This window comes from Desarmillaria tabescens (assembly GCF_030435595.1).
Source record: "Desarmillaria tabescens strain CCBAS 213 chromosome Unknown EV420scaffold_24, whole genome shotgun sequence".
Classification (NCBI taxonomy): domain Eukaryota; kingdom Fungi; phylum Basidiomycota; class Agaricomycetes; order Agaricales; family Physalacriaceae; genus Desarmillaria; species Desarmillaria tabescens.
The window spans coordinates 80,474-98,353 of NW_026848323.1; the positions used below are offsets into that span (position 1 = coordinate 80,474).

A 17,880-nucleotide genomic window follows, 5' to 3' on the forward strand; every position below is an offset into this window, starting at 1 on the left:
TCGACTCGGCTATGAGGGTGAGCAATCTATCCGCATCCTGCCAAGCCCAGATAAACAAAAGGGCGCCAAAGCAGAGCATGTGAAGTTCATGAACATGTTGAAATAATCGTAGCGGGTATGGAAGCACACGAGGGATCAGGCTCAAGCCTAAGGATCGGCAACTTGAATAAAGACGGAACTTACCCTAGTATGCCAGAAAGCCCATGATGAGAGCGAAAGAAGCAGCCCAGAGTCCCTGAGAGGCAGAAAAGATAATCAAGATCAACAGCACCAAAAAGATAAGCGAAAGACGTAATGCCGCTGTGCACAAAGTGATAGGTGATACGTTCATAAACGACAAGAACTTGAAGGATTGTCGGATTGAAGTCCTATACAAAGACGGATAAGCCAAATGAACAAATACGATGTTCCCACTAACGTTGTGATGTTGGCACTACGCTCTCCAGCCTCTGCATCTCGCGCTCAATTTTCAAACTGGACGCCTTGCACTGATTCCGAAGGCTGATACTGAAAACCATACTATCCGAGTCAATTTCTCGAGAGATGTCGACAATGACCGTAGCAAGTATTGCCGAGATCCCACCTGCATTCGAGGATAGTGTCGACAGTGAAGAGAATTCTCACGACATGTGGGCTGGTGAGGCTGCATAGACGTTACAAGAGGATAAAAAGAGTGGTTCCAAGTTTCTAGTTACATCGCGGTGAGCGTGGCCGAACTATAGGAATACAGGATGGGGTCAATCAACTCGGTAGAGTCATTGCAACGTGATACAGAAAGGCAGGTTTGCAATAGAGGGTTGTCCACAAAAAGTCGATTCAAAAAGTGTCGGATATGATATTGTTCTCGACTGGTAGCTGATAGAAGTCGGCCAAATGAGGTACCAAAGCCAAGGGTGCTACCCGCAACATCGGAGAGAAAGGAGAAGCTCTGGACTCGGATTCGTTAACAGAGACTTGGCGGAATCTTGGAGAAAGACAAGTTTCAATTTGTTAACGGTGGTGCAAAGTCTAGTCACGTGCCAAGTAGGGTTATTTTCATTTTCCATCACCGAAATCGCAAAAATAAAAGATAAAGGCTACAAGCATGAGTTGAGAGCAAATACTACTTAGCACTAGGCACTAGCTTCGAGCTGGTCATTGTGTACTACAAGAGTGGAACCGGCAAATTTACTACAGATATCGACGAGGACTAAGAAACACGGTCTTGTAGAGTTTCATCGTCAAAGGGCTCCCTAGCTAATCCTTCCTCTTCTCGATCTTCTTGGCGTAAATCATGTCGCATCGCGAAAAGAAACCCCCGCCTGAACTGAAGGTGAAGACCAGTGATCGGATCATCCAAGGCTGAAAATCGGCGAAGCCGCTATTTACTGTTGGACTAACGCGGGCATTCAATATCCCGAAAACACCAAATTTCGTTATCCCCAACATGTTATGAGGATCAGGTTCAAACCATTCGTCGAATTTGGAAGAGACCTTTGTGCGTACTGGAATCGCACATTCGGAAGATTCCTGTGTAGTGTCGAGCTGGTAACGACAACAAAGATGACGTAGAAAATGGATTCCACATCGTGACGATAAAGGTGTTTAGTAGGCGGTGGATCCTCGACATACTTCTTATCGAAGAGTTCATACGCCGTGTAAGGTCGAGTGCCGACACGCTGAAGCAAGGAAGTGGTGTCGTCTCGGAAGGAGGAGAAATCGAAATCGTTAAGGACCCCGCGTAGATGGCCATCGATGGTCCGGCGCCACATAATGTTGCCTTTGCTAATATCCCTGTGAATAATTCCCGGGTGATCATAGAGCCATTTGTGAATTTCAACGGCAGTCAGAAATCACTCAGAAAAGAGGAATAATGTACGCACTGTGCAAAATGTCGAAGAAGACCTGAGCATACTCTTGAGGCAGTCTGCAGTTCATCGAAGGAATACAGTCTCTCCTCGACAGCGATTCGACACACACGTCCCTCGTACTCAAATTTCTTGTCTGCAAACATGGTCTTTGCAAAGAAATCCGCCAGGTTCGCCTGAGGAGACTTCGCGTCGTAGCCAAAGTCTTGAGAGAGGAGAATGTCCGGCAAGTGATCTAGGGCCCAGTCTGGCCTTTTGCCTTGCGTCATATTTCGAGCCTTCTCTTGAGCTTTCCCAATGAAATCTGCTTCAGATGTTCGGTGGATGTCCGGCTAACTGATCTTGACAATCAGTTGTTTACCCTTCCACTCCTCATGCTCCGATGTGGCCTTGACTACGCAAGTGTCCCGACCGACGATGCTAGGATGGCGCAATATAATCCAGCCAAGGGTGACCTCAACCTTTTTCATCCCCTTTAACCAACCTGAGCGTTACTCCAACAAAGACGGCGTCGGGATCACCACATCTATTCATGTAATTCTCGATGAGCACCTTGTCGTTGTAAAATTGTTCTTGGATGCCTCGCTGCTTGAGAGAAAGGCGACCCAATCCGATGAGCATTGCCACGAACGCGTCCGTAACGTCAGTACCCTCCTGTTCAGAGATAACAACCGGTTTGCACACAATGATGGCGGAGCGATCATAGTCCGCCATCATAGTAGAGTGATTGAATGCGTCCGCCCGCAACCAGTGCACCAATACAGTGTGTTCGAATGTCGGCACCAGACAGAATTTCGAGGGCGTAACGACCACACTGGAGTTGTATGTTTCGGCGGGCCTTTGCTATTTCTTCCCGTTGCGCTTCTTCCTCTTCCGAAAGTGCTGCTGCCTTCCTGGTGGCCACGACGTCACGAGCCACGCCAGTGTGGGGAAGTTTGGAACGGACACGAGAAAGGTCGTCGCCGTCTGATCCTGAGCTAGAGCCGGAGGAGTAGGAGCACAAGATAACCCCTAGGGTCTCGATGCAAGATAGGTTTACGTCGCACTTTTACTCGGGGACCCTTGTCGTCTGGATACAGAGATTTATTTTAAATGAACGTCAGAAAGAATAAATGAGGCTTACTAGGCATAAGAACGCGATAGATAGCATCAGATCCTTTCGTCAAGATAACACTCATCGGGCTTGAATTCCTGACAACGCATACTTTGAACCCACGACACTTTATTCCCAGGTCCATTATCCTGGATAGCATCAAACAAGTTTCCTGAACTAAGCATCGAACGAAGAACGCTCCAGCTATCAGGGATATCTTGAGAGCCACTGTCGACCGGTTTCGCATCAAGGCCCAGTCCACAGTCCTTTTCAGTGACACCTAGAACATCGAACGCACAATCAAACATCAGCCCGTCAGGATGAGAAGTCTTATCCCCAGACTTGGGATTGCATTGTTCGACGTAGGTCTTGACGTGTGTTCTGAATGTAGCATCATTTTTGATGGTCGCAATAAGAGATTGAATCTCGTTATTAGTGTGCCAGTCGTGAGGAAGATGGAGAATTTGGGTGAAAAAATCATCTGCAGGCATGAACACGCGGCTGCTGATATCGGCTCGAATGTATGGATCATATCTTGCCATAGGATGAACTGGATTGGATTTGGGATGAACCTGTGGGGTGTCAGACTCATTGTTGCTGAGCAAAGTGTTGTGCACAGAAGAGCACGACTGGTCGGATAGAGACTCCTGTGGCAGTGTTTTGTTCCCTGTGGCGGACTGTGCAGCAGAGCGATGACTCGAATCCATGCTCGCATCGTGGGACATGGTAGCGTTAGGATAATCGAGCGAGGTGGAGGGAGAGCACGAAGGCAAGAAAGGATGTTCAGGTCGCGCAGAACAATAAATTTATGACCGCAAAGTAATGCACGTGATCGTGTGGCGCAACATATTTGGGCACAACCGGCAAATGCCGAGGCTCCTTGAACCAATAAAAAAATCATAAACCAGTAGGTGGCTTAGACTAGTGATCCAAGGGCGATGAGAGAGTCTGTTACGAGTCCTCAGGTCGCTATTCTCAGGCTCTCGATAAACTGAAATGTGGATATTTGTGTAGGGAGATTTCAAGTGAACGACCACCGCAAAGGTAACTTCTCTCTTCCAAACTCCCGTCAGTCGCTGAGGCGACTTCCCCAGAATCTTCACCTGACTGAACATTACATTGTGCTTCCTACAGCTTGATTAGCCGCCCAAATCTTCTCTTCGTACAACAGCGCCTTCCGCTCTTCGTTCAGAGTTCTCCGGTGCAGCTGATTATAGCGGTACACCGTTTCTCCTCCGACGTCTCGACCACAAGGTTGATCCCAGCACGCGCTGCACGCTCTTTGTATGCAGAATTATGGTGCAGAGGCCTTCTCCGTTCCGGCGTCGGCAGGAGAAGACAGAAGCACCGTTTTCATTTCTGAGGCGCTGTCCAGGGACGCGTCTTTTTTTGCCATTGCGGAAGGGCAAACCCGACGTTTTCGCATACGCGCCAGTTAACGCCGATGCCCTGGACCTTGTTAGATGGTACTGACGACTCGTATGCAATAGAGCTGGTGTCAACGTCCCCAGCAGCTCGCAAGCATCGACCAGGTACTGGTTGAATCGAAGAATGCCGTAGATGACTTGCAAGATACTCATGGCATCCGAATGATTGAAAATTCTTGCTTGCAAGGTCAGAACAGAAGTAAAGGATTTTCGACGATACACGCACTGCCTGAGAAGGGTGTTTTCATATGAGGTCCTTCTGAAGATGTCGATGAATTCGGTAGCCAGAGATGGAATCGACTTGTCAGCGAGATAAGGATTGGAAGGAATGGTCATAACAAGTCATCCAATTGCGCAGTCGGACGCCGGCCGCGAGTGTTGTGGGTTGGTAAACGATAGAAGTCGGCCCAGCGGGAGTGCACAATCTATAAAAACCAAGTAAACGTGAAGTGTCGTAACTCGGTTTTAATCACTCATAGATGGGTATTCCTTGTGGTGATAGACCAAGGCGAGAGCAGTCCTTACAGTTGTGAGGTGAGCGTTCTTCAAGCAAACATACACCAGCAGAGCTACCTTACGATTTTCCCAAAACATTCTACCTGTGTGCGAATGTCCGAGAATCCTCGTAATATACGATCCTGATGGAATTGGGCGTCAGGGTACTGAAGGAAGAAGATACGAATAACGACCACATATTGAGCTTCTTCCGTCGGAAGTTGAGTAAACGATTGGTGGGTTCTCATATGGATTCGCTTACGTTCGATTCATCTCCGAGGAGATACGTAAACTGCTTGCCTAGTCATGAAAAACGACTTGGTAGATGTCTTACTTGCCAGTCGAAAAAAATTGATAATACATTTCGTTTGAGCCATACATATCAATTTCAAGCCTATGTAGTTCAACGCGTCGTAGGAAGAGAAAGAGAAAAGGACACCACGCTAGTAGAGGCAAAATTACGTTCGAGGAAGAATAGCAGCAAGTCATACACCGAACCAGTCACCGAGCATCCATTTCTCGTGCAGAATCCTCCGCGATCTGTGTGACAGACAGGAATTGGCTGGAATTCGTCGTTGAGAGGCCATCTCCTGAAGCAGTAGAGACAGGAATAGGTGCAGCAGTGCTGGCTTCCGGTTTCACAATGGAGAGATGTCGAAGCTTCTGCCGAGATAGGTCCGTCTGGATGTTCCCGTCGTCACCACGAGAGATCATTCTCGAAACCTTCATGCAGATGCTCGTCGCTGCTACACTGGAGAGTCGAGAAATGTGAGGAAAGACGCCTTGAGCACGCGTCGATGGTGCCTAATAAGCGATACAGTGGCCTTGGAGCAGAACATTGTCAGGGTCGTTCCAATGGTGTGCGCAAAAGTTTTTGTCGGTCCAGCTGGGCAACTCCTGCAAATACGACCGAAGCCTTGATAATTCTTCACGTCCTCCTAGGAACTTGATAGGGTAGTTGCTGAAATGAACGATAGAAAGGACAGAAACATGACACACCGATGCTTGGAAAGCTTTTAGGAACCGCTCGGCACGCAACATATCAAGTAACGATGGATTCTCAGACTCGGATATGCAGGTCAGTAGCCCTGCCAGGTCTCTCACAGCCCAAATCAGTTGGAAGGCGTTGATGTTCAAGTTGTTGACGTCTTGGGCAAAATCGCGCGCGCACGGATGTATATGGATTGCTGAGCGAGATGAGCAGTAGTCGGTCACCGTTGGTATCGGAAAGATACTTACTTATAATAACTGTGTGGGCGCAAATTATCCCAATCCATTGTAAACAGGAAGCATATAAAGACTCGTCGGGTTTCCAGAGGTAAAGCAGAGCAAGGACCAAGGCACCTATCGTACACCCTCCGTTGAAGACGTAAGTGATAGTTTTGACGATGTTCTTAGGGTTGGAATCCTGAGTGATGGCGAAGGATGAGTTTCGTGTGGCTGAAGGAAAAGCTCTGGACCAACTTTGTATTGTCTGATAACTACCGCTTGCAGCATCGACATCTTGTGTTCCAATTCCGGTCCAGCGGTCTTGCATCGACGGCGAAGATTAGCACTGTATTCCACTGTGTCCGAGCATCTGTCCTTGATTTCTTGAAGAATGTCGTTGATAAGCCCAGGCCAGGTACTTTCAAGGTATCCCCAGTATTCGAGGATGTCGTAAATAACATAGAGTGTTTTTATTTGGACGTGCGATTTGGTAAGACTTCAAGCACATCAGCCAAGCAAAGGAAGGAGGCTGGATATTGGGCTCACAACTGGATGAAGCCCAAATTGCACATGTGATGCAATTTGAGATGCTGGCCTACTTTCGTAGACGTCGATTCAAAGCACTTGGAAGCACGGTACGAAGGAGGATTTGTACGGTGTAAGACTGCCCATAAAGAACCGATCCAGTCTGTGCCATCTATGATACGATTTTCGACGGGTTGCTGATAGAAGCCTGGCCAGCGGAGAGGTGGATGGAAAGCGGGAGAATGCTGAAGATTTTTGGGCGGATCAGAGCATCCCAAATTGGCGCTATCGAGAGTCATGGTAGAAGGTGCTTGTCGGCAAGTTACAGGACTCAAGCAATCAGCTTGAAGAGGGCAAGTGTATCGCCTATCCTGCTCGGGCTCTGACAAGGAGCTGTCCTAGTGAGTTTTAGTATTCACGAATGATTCTCAAGACTGCCATGAAGCGAATAAATTTCTACTCACTAGATATCCTCCTTCTGATAGCGTTATACTCTCCTCAGAGCCAGACCGTTGATGATAGCGTTTGGTGACCAAGTCTTTGACGCCAAGATGCCTATACTTTATGCAGCTGTGCATCGACACCTCGAATAGAAGGAAATCCTAAGCACCGCTATTCAACGCGACACTGAGGTGAGCTCTGAGGTGGTAGTGAAGCAAGAGAATCACGTGTCAGCGACCCATGTCCTAGATGCTCGGCAGTTAGCGGTTATCACTCACCTTTGAAATTCGCCTATCGATTTCCTCCGCCACTATCTTTCCAAGGCGGAGAATCTGGCTACCAGCGATACTGTTCCAGTGAGCTCCGCATTGCTTGTTGCTAGCGACAATGGTTTGATCGATGATGTGATCGTCCAGAGCAACTTGCGGCCAGGGTTCCAAGAGCAGCTTTGCATTCACCAGCTGAAAGTAGGTATCAACCAGCCACCCATGGCTGTATAAACGCTCTCCTGAGTCTCCATATGCCACGAAACGAATCCCGCTACAGCACCATGGACACACACTGTCACGGCGCAAGAACGTAAGACCGGAAGTCTTTTGGTCAAGCCAAGGAAGCGACACTCCCATCCCTGCCCGGATCTGAGCAGCCTTCCCGCATCGTACATGATAATCTTGAAGACGATACCGATGGCGGGCACTAATTACACCCAGCTCTTCAATATCCGATACCACCTGGTTGAGAGGCATGGAAAGAGTATTCCGGGCAGCAGCTTCTCCTATTTCCTTCCATCCATTGGCGACTGCTAGAGCGAATACCCGAAAAGGTTGCTCGCTAATCACAGATGACACGAGCACCGTTTGGATGAACCTCTCCGTTGCAAGATCCATACAGTACTTGTTCAGTGCCATTCCCACTTCCATGAATTGCTCGATGCTTCCAATCTTGGGGGTGGCGTATGGATAGCAGAAAAGGAGGATATCTCGGAACGTGTCGCTGTCCTCCTCCACTCTGAGGACAGGAAGGCCATCTCTCTCCTCTGTATGCTTGTTGCCTTGCAGAACCTGATGAAAGAACGATGATGGGGATCCCAGCGATAGCAGCGCGCTGAGGACGAAGAAGTCGACATTGTCATCTGTACGGATCACCAGATCAGCATTGTCGGCGAGGTCATCGAAGGGAGCATCGGCAGTGGTTATGGGGGCTGGTAGTGCGTCGATGTCCATGTTCTGGTGATGGTAGGCAACGAAAGGATAGCGGCTTTCTTCTTCATGTCTCGTGGAATAGGCGCTTGTGCCATCGTGACTGGTTGACTTGCCAACTCCAGCAATCGGCAGGCCGCCGTTAGGCGCCCCATAGAACTGCATAGCCGGTTCGTTACGGATTCAAAGCTACAGTTCGCCGTAAGTATTGCATAAGATTCCATCACGGGCCCTGCCTTGTATTCTACTGGCGGGCAATTATAAACTTTGTTGATGGATGTAATGTCTGGTCTAGTGTAGATCAAGATCGATGCGGGAGCGGTGCTACTGGTCGAATTCAAAGAAATAGCCCAGGAAACACTCCTCTCGCGAGCCCTTGTCTATAGCTACATATTGAGCGTATTCCAAGTGAGAAAGACAAAGAGCTCACCTGTTGCTTGTCTTCTTGTTTAGGAAACTAACTGTATAACTGTGGACGTGTAAGGCGATCATAGCATTACTCTCACCATCGGTAGGCGGCCGAGTCCATACTTGATGGAGTCGTGGTACTCGTCAATTCAGCAACAGCAGAAAGGCACATTCCTGTCCTCCCTGAAGCCTCGGAATTCTGCCGAGATTGTCAGGGAAGCAACGCTCGCCATCCTCCACTCATGCTTGGTGGCTGGGGCAAAAAGTTCAGTAACCGTTGAGACGATCAATTGTCGGCACCTACCAGCCTCCCTCGTATCCTTTTCAAAGCACAGCCATCCCATTCCCATTCTCCCGAATCTTGCTCACATAGCAGAGTCGATAGTGGTTACTATTGATCTCATTGTCTCGCTGTACGTTAGTCAAGCTCCCTACAGCAAAGAACGATGTGTCAGTAGGAAATGAGAGAGAAAGAATCGAGGTTAACGCACCTCTCATTCAAATGTTACCCCAAACGCACCAGCCAAGGTTGTAGGGCCTATACCGTCGTTGCCGTCCTCTTGATGATTGAAAGCTGTGTTGATGCAACCCAGGCTACACAACAACGATGTCAGAAGAGAATAACATACCAAGGAACCAAATTGAGCTTACCATCGTCAACGAGCTCGTCATGGCCGTAAATTCGTAAAGGTAACTTGACATTCGAAGTCGCCCGATATCTGTGAACCAAGTTAGAACTATATATCACAGAGAACTCGCACACATACCTCATCAACTCAAATTCACTGTCCTGAGGGACGAAACTGATACTCCGGTCAGCATCAAAGTCGTTCAATCACACACACTGATGAAAACAACAATCGTCAAGTTCAACGGCATCGCTGGCACCTCGTTCACTCTTGTCCGTGGCCGGGCGTCGAACGAAGGTGTTCAGGTGCCATTGGAGGGAGTTGACAACGTAGCGTCCTCGCACGCTGTAGTTGCAGATTATGAGCTTGACGGACGAAGGAATAAGCCAAGTCATAATGCTTCCTTTTCCAATCCGCCGTGTTCGCTCCTTCAAGCTCAAAACGCGTACACCAGAGACGAGTTGCGGGGATGACGTCCTGATAGCGATTGGTTCACCATTGGCAACCAACAGGCGACGACCGGCCAAGGCGAACTTGTGCACATCCTTCCATATGACTAGAATCGATTGTGAGGGACTGCATGGTATGATACTCCTTGGAATAGTCGACCACGTGCTGGAACAATCCATCGTACACCGTCTTCGTCGAGGAGGTTTCCTGCTGTGAGCTGGGCTTCGTGACCGCAGCGATGTGGCGGTTGATGGTAGGAAGGGCACAAGAGTCACTGAAAACATTCGTCAGTAGCTGTGTGATGAACGTGAGGGAAGAATGAACTCACTAGTCGAGTAGGAGTGCTTGAAATGGGAAAGAAAGTAGGCAAAGGAAGAAGACGACGATACAAAATGTCCTGCGCGTTGAAGGGCATCTCGACACAAAGCACTGCAGACGTACGAGCCGTCTTCATTCTGGAACACACACAGCTGTGTCACATCGTGGTTGGATGCTGTCGTATCGTTTGGCGGTCCCCGTACCGCCCTGTACGACCTCAGCCTCTCGGCCTCTCTTCTGGATGTCGGTCCTAACCATTCGAAGGTACGTGTAGCTGATCTCAAGGGTCATTCATACTGCCAGCCGATAAGCATGTTTCCCTGTTTACGTTGAGTATTCTCTCTACATAGATTGGAGGGAGAACTTACCTGTCGCTGTCGTAGACCGATTTTGGGGCCTGTTCACCATCCTTCCCTCCCCTTATTAACTCTTCGCGTCGTGGAAGCACCCTCCCTGTTGCGGCCCCAGCCCATGGTCACCTTGATATGTTGATGTCGTCTACACCCTATATGTCGAAGAAGGAACAGGATTCCAAGTCCTCGAGCATGTCGCTGATCAGAGGGATCGAACTAGGGTTTGGGAGAGTAAGTACCTAGAATACTATCAAGGAGTGCAAGCACATACCTTGCGCATGTACTCTCAATCCCTCCCCTCTCAGTTCCACCCTGCCTTCCAGCCTCGATAGTGCTGCTCGCCGGGCAACTATACGTCGTTTCAGACCAAAATCAGAGTATCGAGAGAGCAAGCAGCTGTCGTTCGTCTCTGGCTGCTATGGGTGCTAGTGTCGATGAAAGGGCTCAGGATTCAGTTTACAGGGTCTAAGTAGTACACGCACCAAATTCAACACTCGTTCTCTCAATCCTCAGCCCCATCGAAGGCCAACTTGACGATTTTGTGAAATACGGATGCCGAAGTCGATAAACCTCGGCCATTCCTTGTTTCTCGTTGAATTTGACTCCTCTCGTGAAACAGTTGAATCGAATCTTTCGAACGGTCAGCGACACAAGAATGAAAGGTAGAAAATACGTACAAGGTACAAGGTTCAGGCGATAGGCGAGGCATGGTTCGTCTCTGGCCGTCACGGATACTACAGTCGGAAAAAGATGTCAGTATTCAAATTACAAGGCTAAACCACAGTAGACGCACCCAAAACGAAACTAGTCCCTCATGAAACCCCGTCCCCTCAATTCCTTTTCCTATCGATACCTGCCTTGATGGTTGCCGCCATTGTACATTCCGAAGGCCTTTGCGATGGCCACTGCTTGAAGTAGGTGTAATCTGCGAGCGAGGTCGATGAGTGAGGCGAGGAGGTAGTTACCGTGACATTAAAATCAAAATTGTATTATGTAAAAAAATCAAATGTCAAATACCACTTCTCCAGCCACCATTCTCGAACGCACTTGGTCTTCAAATTCTTGCGACTGGTCAACGTAACACAAACAAAGGGCGTGTTAGGAGAATTTCTCATCAGCAGATGGTCCGGCGTCTCAACAATTTTACTGGTCACCGGTCACCGGCACTCATAGCTGTATCCCTCCAAAGTCGCCCAGGATACCACGACCTGTGAACTCACCAGCACCCTGGAAGCAGTCATCGAGTCAGAGTTCTTTAATTTTTGGTGTATCTTGTGTTTATCTAGCCGCAGTCCATCTGGCAAGCGGGAATAGGTGCATCTATCCTCTCCATCGCTTGAAAGGACTTTACCTAACCTGTGGGTTCTCTCCAAGCTTGAGTCACCCACGAAGTCCATCAACTTTTTACTGCTAGGAAATCTAATCTAACATATGGACCCGCCATATCGTCAATGTGGGCATTAAAGGTACATAACTTGTGTTCGTTTCCGTTGCTTTCACTCAGACCCCGTCCAACAGCCGTGATTATGGCTCAAATCCATTTTTCTGCGTCCTGGGACCGCTCGTCAACCTCGATATCTCTTTCATATAAGGCGCTACGTGCTGAGCATGACACGATGCGGATAGTGCAAAGGAATTTTTCGACGGTGGCGAGTCTAGTTGCGAGGTTGATGGTGCGTGTTGTTTAGTTTTCGTCTTGAATTTACGTCTGACTTGCAGACCCTTTACAGTCATGAAGTATCTGAGTAGTTGGCCTAGCAGTTGAGAATCATGATCTTTTTGCCTGTATTCTGCCGCAATCCATGCATGCATCGATACCGTCCGCAGGCCCCAGATGTTTTGCTCGCCATACCTATCAATGGATCCGTAACCATCGCATCTTATCCCAATCTTCCTCCATAACTTAAACAAGCAATAGTCTCAAGCTCACGAGTTAGTGTTACCGACTTTTTTACCGGAACCAGACGCTGCTCTGACGTGCTCGGCGTCAAATTCTCCTTCGCATAGATAGCAGTTATCCACTATTCCGAGCTATCACACCCCATTCGTGCGTTGTGCGTTGTTGCGAGAGACCAGCAGTTTGTGAGTGCGTCTTCAAGCCGTTACGCAAGTCTAACCCTTCGCTAACGTCTCGTTCATTAGGACAATCTTGACGTCGTTTTTCTCGGAAGGTGACCTGAGAGATTCGAAGGTGGTATGTGGTATCGAGCTCGTCAGGCAGATCCTTTGTACGTCGTCATCCGTTCCTCTTTCTCTTCCATGCTAACTTGGTGTATCTCTTAGAGATGCTCGACACCGATATCAAGGATGAAGCCTCACTGCGGCGCATGCTACTTCCGATGATGCTCTGGACCCCTTCCGACCACGCCGTATGTCCACGATTCCATCTTCTATGCACTGTGTTGTTACGCTGATCTGTTAATCGGTTTTACTATCTCGTCATCTTACTTGCTGCGTCTAACCAGATCATTTACAGATAAAACGAACAAACTTCTTGGACCGTAAATTGATCTTACCCCACACGAAGCTCCAACCCAGCGCGTTATAACAGTCGGACCCGAAGCGTCATACAGCCATGCATCTCCTGCCTCCTCGATGAAGTCCACCATCTCCGTACAATAACTGGAACCCCATCCAAGGCGAAATCGGCGCACCAAGTGATGCGATAACAAGCACGGGTGTGGTGATGGTATCCCGATGTGTCTACAGAAGGGTGGGCCTATCCCGAAAGTGGACCTCCGGAACGTGGGAGTGACACTCTTTGACGGACAGAGAAAGCTAGGCGATTTTCGCTTTGAGGAGGAAATTATCGCTCTCGTTGAACTGCCAGATATGTTTTCCACATATCTCTTAGTCAATTGAGCATTTCATTTTTCACTCTCGTCGATGTCAACAGAGCTTTATGTGTTTCGCACACTCCCTGGACCAATTCTATCGGGACTGGACATTCACGGATCGCTGTTTTGCTTATGGATACGAAATGGACTTCATATTAGACTTTGACTCCTGCATACTGCCTTGTATATCACCTAGCTCTCACACACGTATCGTACAGGTTCCAATACGAAAGCGACCTGCCATGCCCTTGAACGGGCGATTTTTTCCTGTGACTTGACCATTCGGCGGAATACTCCGACTCGGAGTTGTCTACCCTGCGTCGATCACAAATTGAAGAATTTGTCTATGTATGGCAGGATCTCCGACATCCGTGATGTGGATGAGGACACGCTGCATCCTGCTGGTGTCATTGCCACGCCCTCATCGTATGCTTCTTGCCATTCTACCATCATTCTCTGTGGCAGAAAACCATGGGCGTTAGAAAATTAACGACCTTTGACGCTGTCATCTGCGCTCTGGTAAGATTTTGTTTTGTGGACATTGTAGCCCTCTGGTTAGACTTGCTGCATAGGCGAAACTTGTAGATCGTCAAGATGTGCTGGAGGAAGCATATCGTTTGAAGCGTCTGGTGCGGTGGCTCGCACAGGAATATGAGATAGGCTTTGCTGAAGACACCGACTCTATGGCGGTCCTTCAAGAAGCGGAAAGGCGTTCTAGGTCATTAGGGGAGCGTTCAGTTGGTTATCGCATCCCTAGTGTTGCCTCCCTTCGAGAAGCGTTCAACAAAATCGATGCAGAGTTGAAAAGGCTTGGTCCGCATGGATCCCACTCCTTGACCCAAGGTGTAAGTGCATATCCCTAGTCATCCTCCATTACACTCATCCCAACTGTCGTAGGTCCGGTACGGCGTTGGCCTGTACCGATTTTGGGCTGTTCTTATCGGCATCGATGCATACATGCACAATCCCTTGCGCGGTTGCGTATCAGACGCTTTATTAATGAAGCGCTTCTTAACCGACGACCTTGGCGTGCCAGAAAACCGTATCCAGTGTCTCCTTGGCCCCGAATATCCAAACTCTGCTGATCCCAAGTCTACACCTTCCCGCACCAATATTGTAGATACGCTCTACAGTCTCGCCAACAACCCTCGAATTGAGCGAGGCGACAATATCATTATCTACTATGCTGGACATGGCTCCAGCTACTACTGTGCAAAACATGATCTCGAATCTGAATGGGACAAGAGCTGCGACATTTCTTGTCCCATCGAAGCACTGTGCCCTATCGATCGCTATACTGAGGATGCCAGAGGGAAATGGATACCCGACATCAGCGACCGAGAGCTCAACAGTCTTTTTACACTGATATGCCATGCCAAGGGGCAAAACATCACATTCATTGCAGACTGCTGCCACAGCGGTGGCATGAGCAGGGACCAGCAACCAGGAATACGCAGCACCGCCTTGACATATAATGCTTCCCTCGAGGACATGTTACATGCTGCAGATGAAAGATGGAAACATTTCCCTGGCTATCGATCAGTGTTATCAAAAGATTGGCGGCCAGATATGGATTCTCATGTAATTCTGGCAGCGTGTCAGAGTGGCCAGGTTGCAAGGGAGATGGAGGGAATGAACGGATTCGGTGGGGTGTTTACCAGCAAACTTGTTCGTATTTTGGGGTCGACTGATTGCAAGGAGGGAATGTCGTATGATGATCTCCGAATCCAGCTTTTGAGTCGGCCTCATCCTTACCAGACCCCGGATGTTCACGGGACACGGAAGTCTGAGCCCATTTTTTATCGAGCTTCGCCTCGATTTTGGGCTGTCCTCATCGGCATCGATGCGTACCCGGACTATCTCTTGCGTGGTTGCGTATCAGACGCTTTATTAATGAAGCGCTTCTTAACCGACGACCTTGGCGTGCCAGAAAACCGTATCCAGTGTCTACTTGGCTCCAAATATACAAACTCTGACGATCCCAAGTCTACACCTTCCCACGCTAATATTGTAGATATGCTCTACAGTCTCGCTAACAACCCCGAAATTGAGCGAGGCGATAGTATTATCGTCTACTTCGCTGGGGTAGGCGGCCACTACCGCTGCTTAGAGCATCCTGACACAGGGAAATGCCCCAGCAGTTTCTGCCCTACCGAAGTTCTGTTCCCCATCGATCACGGTACCCAGGACGCCAGCGGACAACGGATATCCGGCATTAGCGACCGAGAGCTCAACAGTCTTTTTGCACTGATATGTCGTGCCAAGGGGCCTAAGATCACATTCATTGTAGACTCCGACTACAGCGGTGGCGTAAGCAGACGCCAGCAACAAGAAATACCCAGCATATCTAAAGCTTCCCTCAAGAGCATGTTACACGCTGCGGATGAAAGATGGAAATATTTCTCTGGCTATCGATCAGTATTGTCAAAGGATTGGCGGCCAGATATGTATTCTTGTGTAATTCTGGCAGCAGGTTTTTCTTACGAGGTGAAGGGAACAAAGGGATGCCGCGGGGTCTTTACCGAGACACTCCTTCGTGTTTTGAGGTCGACTGACTGGAAGAAGGAAATGACGTATGCTGATCTCGTCAATCTTATGAGTCGGTCACTTTCGTCGACCTCGCAGCAAATTGCATCACTTCCATTTTCATTTCTGCTCGTTTCCGGGAGACGAATGAATAAACGCCTTTGGTATTAAGGTGATTACCATACGCTGTGGTAGTCGTAATCATGTATAACAGTAGTTCGAGTGATCTGAGCTTGGTTTGAATATGTCCTATTATCAATATATCTGGAGACAATCAGCGGCTCGTCGAGCATTTCCGGCCCGTGAGGCGTATTCTCGATTGGATTATCCTCCAGCAAAATACCGCACCTCATAGCTTCCACTCCGCCATACGAGAAAAAGCCCACCTTAGAGAAGTTATCTAGTTACGCATACTCCGGTTCTAGGAGGGGATGGGCACGGGCCGTTCTCATCCGTCTGTGGCTGTTTTGAAAGTTCTTTATAAGAACAGAGAGCGCAGCCTAGAGAACCAGATCTTCAGCAAGATTCCTGAGGAAATTGACTTATCTTGAACTCAGCCAAGGCGAACGCCTTCCCAAGACACATCCGAGTTCCATTTGGATGTCAGGAGGTGGCGATGACCCTTTATCTCCTTTGCTCTTAGAGCACTGTCCTCCAGGTGTCTCTACAGTTTGAACTCCTTCGCGTCGGGGCCCCAAATCTTCTCGGATACGTCCAGCGTCTGAATGGGGGCGGTAAGGAGAGTTCCTTTGGCAACGAAGATACTGTTAGTCATCTCCCCAGACTTGGTTACTACGGGTGTAGCGAGAGGAAGGATGACATCTTCTGCTGCCCCCACGAAAGATGTAAGCTGAGGGCCACTCTCGGTTGCTGAATCGCTGAATGGTAGAATACGCACCACTCTCCTGATCTCTTGAACGGGTGGGTGCATTCGTAGGGATTCGTGTACGACTGCGTCGAGGATGGAAGGCTCGAATTGAGCTGCTCCCACGTTGGATCGATGTCGCCGAATTCTACTTGTGCGGAGTTTGTTTTGGATGCCGACGTTCTTGTACATTTCGATGAGGGCCCGCTGAGAGCGGGGCCTATCAATTCCATTTGAGGGGTGCCAGTGATCAGTAAAACCTCATGCAACCGTGAGGCTAACTGGGCAAGAGCGTTTCAGTAGCCAGGAAAGTAGGGTTTTAAAGAGGATCGTGACTTAGCACCACTGCTCAAGGCCAGGTCATCGAAATTTGAGGTTTCCCGGAGAAAGCACCAAAGTCATGAGAGAATCCTGCGATGCCGATACTATTCATGCTATATGGGCAGTTGGACTGAGTTGGGTACTAAACGTTACAAAGTTGAATGATAAGCCTCACGAGATGCGGTTCATCCTAGAAGATGGATATCAACCCATTATTATTATTATCACTGAGCACACCGACAACAGTACGCACACCGAAGCCTCGCGTGGAAACCCATCCGTGACACTGCGGACGGCTAACTTGTACTCAGATAGTCGGTTATCCCTCCGCACCATCAATAGCTCCAATCCTTAGCTTCAATTTCCTAGAAGTACAAAGTTGGTGGAACCGTGTTGTATTGATGGGTAGCCACATGATCGAGAGCTTCAGAGGTTCTATAGATCAGTAAAATCCTGTTAATACAGTGGAGAGACGCACCTATTGAAGAAACGCTACGCGCAGATCACACGCTAGTATCGTGTCTTGACTATTTCCAAGGAGGGTTCGCGTGCCATCACATACTATGCGACCTTGCAGGAATATATATAAGCTTACGCACCAGGTCGCCTTCCAGTGGGAATTTTGCAAGGCTAAAACATGCAGACAAAACTTTTGAAAAGAAAAAGAGGGTTTGAGATCCTAGACGGTGGGTTAGAAATTGGGGAGAGCAGAAGATCATGTTCAATCTAATGGTGCTATTGGTATTGCGGCAGAACTTGTCCAGCGAGGTTCAGCATCAGCATGCCGTGGCACCCGCTGTCACCATCGGAACCCGTGCCTTGGAATTATAGACCTGCACGATTAGTACACCGTGAAAAGAGAGCGGGAATAGACGAGTGAACATGGAAGCGAGATAGTGGTGGTCCGAGTTAAAGGGACAGGTGGGTGCTCACGATA

General features: G+C 48.7%; 7 protein-coding genes across 7 annotated transcripts; 1 reads left to right on the plus strand and 6 right to left on the minus strand.

Moving 5' to 3' along the window:
- Nucleotides 1-1,032: 1,032 nt before the first annotated feature.
- Nucleotides 1,033-2,564, minus strand: EV420DRAFT_1749061 (uncharacterized protein; the record flags this gene model as incomplete). The annotated part of the gene is made up of 5 exons (XM_060480272.1): nt 1,033-1,375; nt 1,486-1,773; nt 1,863-2,151; nt 2,185-2,267; nt 2,332-2,564. The coding sequence occupies 5 exons, from the start codon at nt 2,562-2,564 to the stop codon at nt 1,237-1,239; spliced, it is 1,032 nt and encodes a 343-aa protein (XP_060329113.1). The 3' UTR covers nt 1,033-1,236.
- A 432-nt stretch (nt 2,565-2,996) lies between these two features.
- Nucleotides 2,997-3,795, minus strand: EV420DRAFT_1692079 (uncharacterized protein; the record flags this gene model as incomplete). The annotated part of the gene is made up of 1 exon (XM_060479357.1): nt 2,997-3,795. The coding sequence occupies exon 1, from the start codon at nt 3,663-3,665 to the stop codon at nt 2,997-2,999; it is 669 nt and encodes a 222-aa protein (XP_060329114.1). The 5' UTR covers nt 3,666-3,795.
- A 60-nt stretch (nt 3,796-3,855) lies between these two features.
- On the minus strand, nt 3,856-5,027 carry EV420DRAFT_1552181 (uncharacterized protein). Its single transcript, XM_060473501.1, has 5 exons — nt 4,941-5,027; nt 4,594-4,887; nt 4,166-4,542; nt 4,035-4,122; nt 3,856-3,984 (listed from the first exon to the last, which is right to left on the minus strand). Exons 2-4 carry the CDS (start codon nt 4,701-4,703, stop codon nt 4,055-4,057), a joined length of 555 nt encoding a protein of 184 aa, XP_060329115.1. The 5' UTR covers nt 4,704-4,887; nt 4,941-5,027; the 3' UTR covers nt 3,856-3,984; nt 4,035-4,054.
- A 481-nt stretch (nt 5,028-5,508) lies between these two features.
- EV420DRAFT_552534 (uncharacterized protein) lies at nt 5,509-7,372 on the minus strand. The gene is made up of 6 exons (XM_060482543.1): nt 7,316-7,372; nt 7,061-7,235; nt 6,618-6,994; nt 6,327-6,567; nt 6,102-6,270; nt 5,509-6,049 (listed from the first exon to the last, which is right to left on the minus strand). The coding sequence occupies exons 2-6, from the start codon at nt 7,172-7,174 to the stop codon at nt 5,667-5,669; spliced, it is 1,284 nt and encodes a 427-aa protein (XP_060329116.1). The 5' UTR covers nt 7,175-7,235; nt 7,316-7,372; the 3' UTR covers nt 5,509-5,666.
- Nucleotides 6,771-8,538, minus strand: EV420DRAFT_552502 (uncharacterized protein). Its single transcript, XM_060482542.1, has 3 exons — nt 7,316-8,538; nt 7,061-7,235; nt 6,771-6,994 (listed from the first exon to the last, which is right to left on the minus strand). The coding sequence occupies exons 1-2, from the start codon at nt 8,399-8,401 to the stop codon at nt 7,209-7,211; spliced, it is 1,113 nt and encodes a 370-aa protein (XP_060329117.1). The 5' UTR covers nt 8,402-8,538; the 3' UTR covers nt 6,771-6,994; nt 7,061-7,208.
- A 5,021-nt stretch (nt 8,539-13,559) lies between these two features.
- Nucleotides 13,560-16,298, plus strand: EV420DRAFT_1552201 (uncharacterized protein). The gene is given in 5 exon segments (XM_060473502.1): nt 13,560-13,750; nt 13,804-14,076; nt 14,129-14,152; nt 15,047-15,972; nt 15,988-16,298. The coding sequence occupies 4 exon segments, from the start codon at nt 13,703-13,705 to the stop codon at nt 15,926-15,928; spliced, it is 1,227 nt and encodes a 408-aa protein (XP_060329118.1). The 5' UTR covers nt 13,560-13,702; the 3' UTR covers nt 15,929-15,972; nt 15,988-16,298.
- Nucleotides 16,299-16,383: 85 nt separating this feature from the next.
- On the minus strand, nt 16,384-17,063 carry EV420DRAFT_1552211 (uncharacterized protein). Its single transcript, XM_060473503.1, has one exon. The coding sequence runs from the start codon at nt 16,812-16,814 to the stop codon at nt 16,422-16,424; it is 393 nt and encodes a 130-aa protein (XP_060329119.1). The 5' UTR covers nt 16,815-17,063; the 3' UTR covers nt 16,384-16,421.
- Nucleotides 17,064-17,880: the final 817 nt, after the last annotated feature.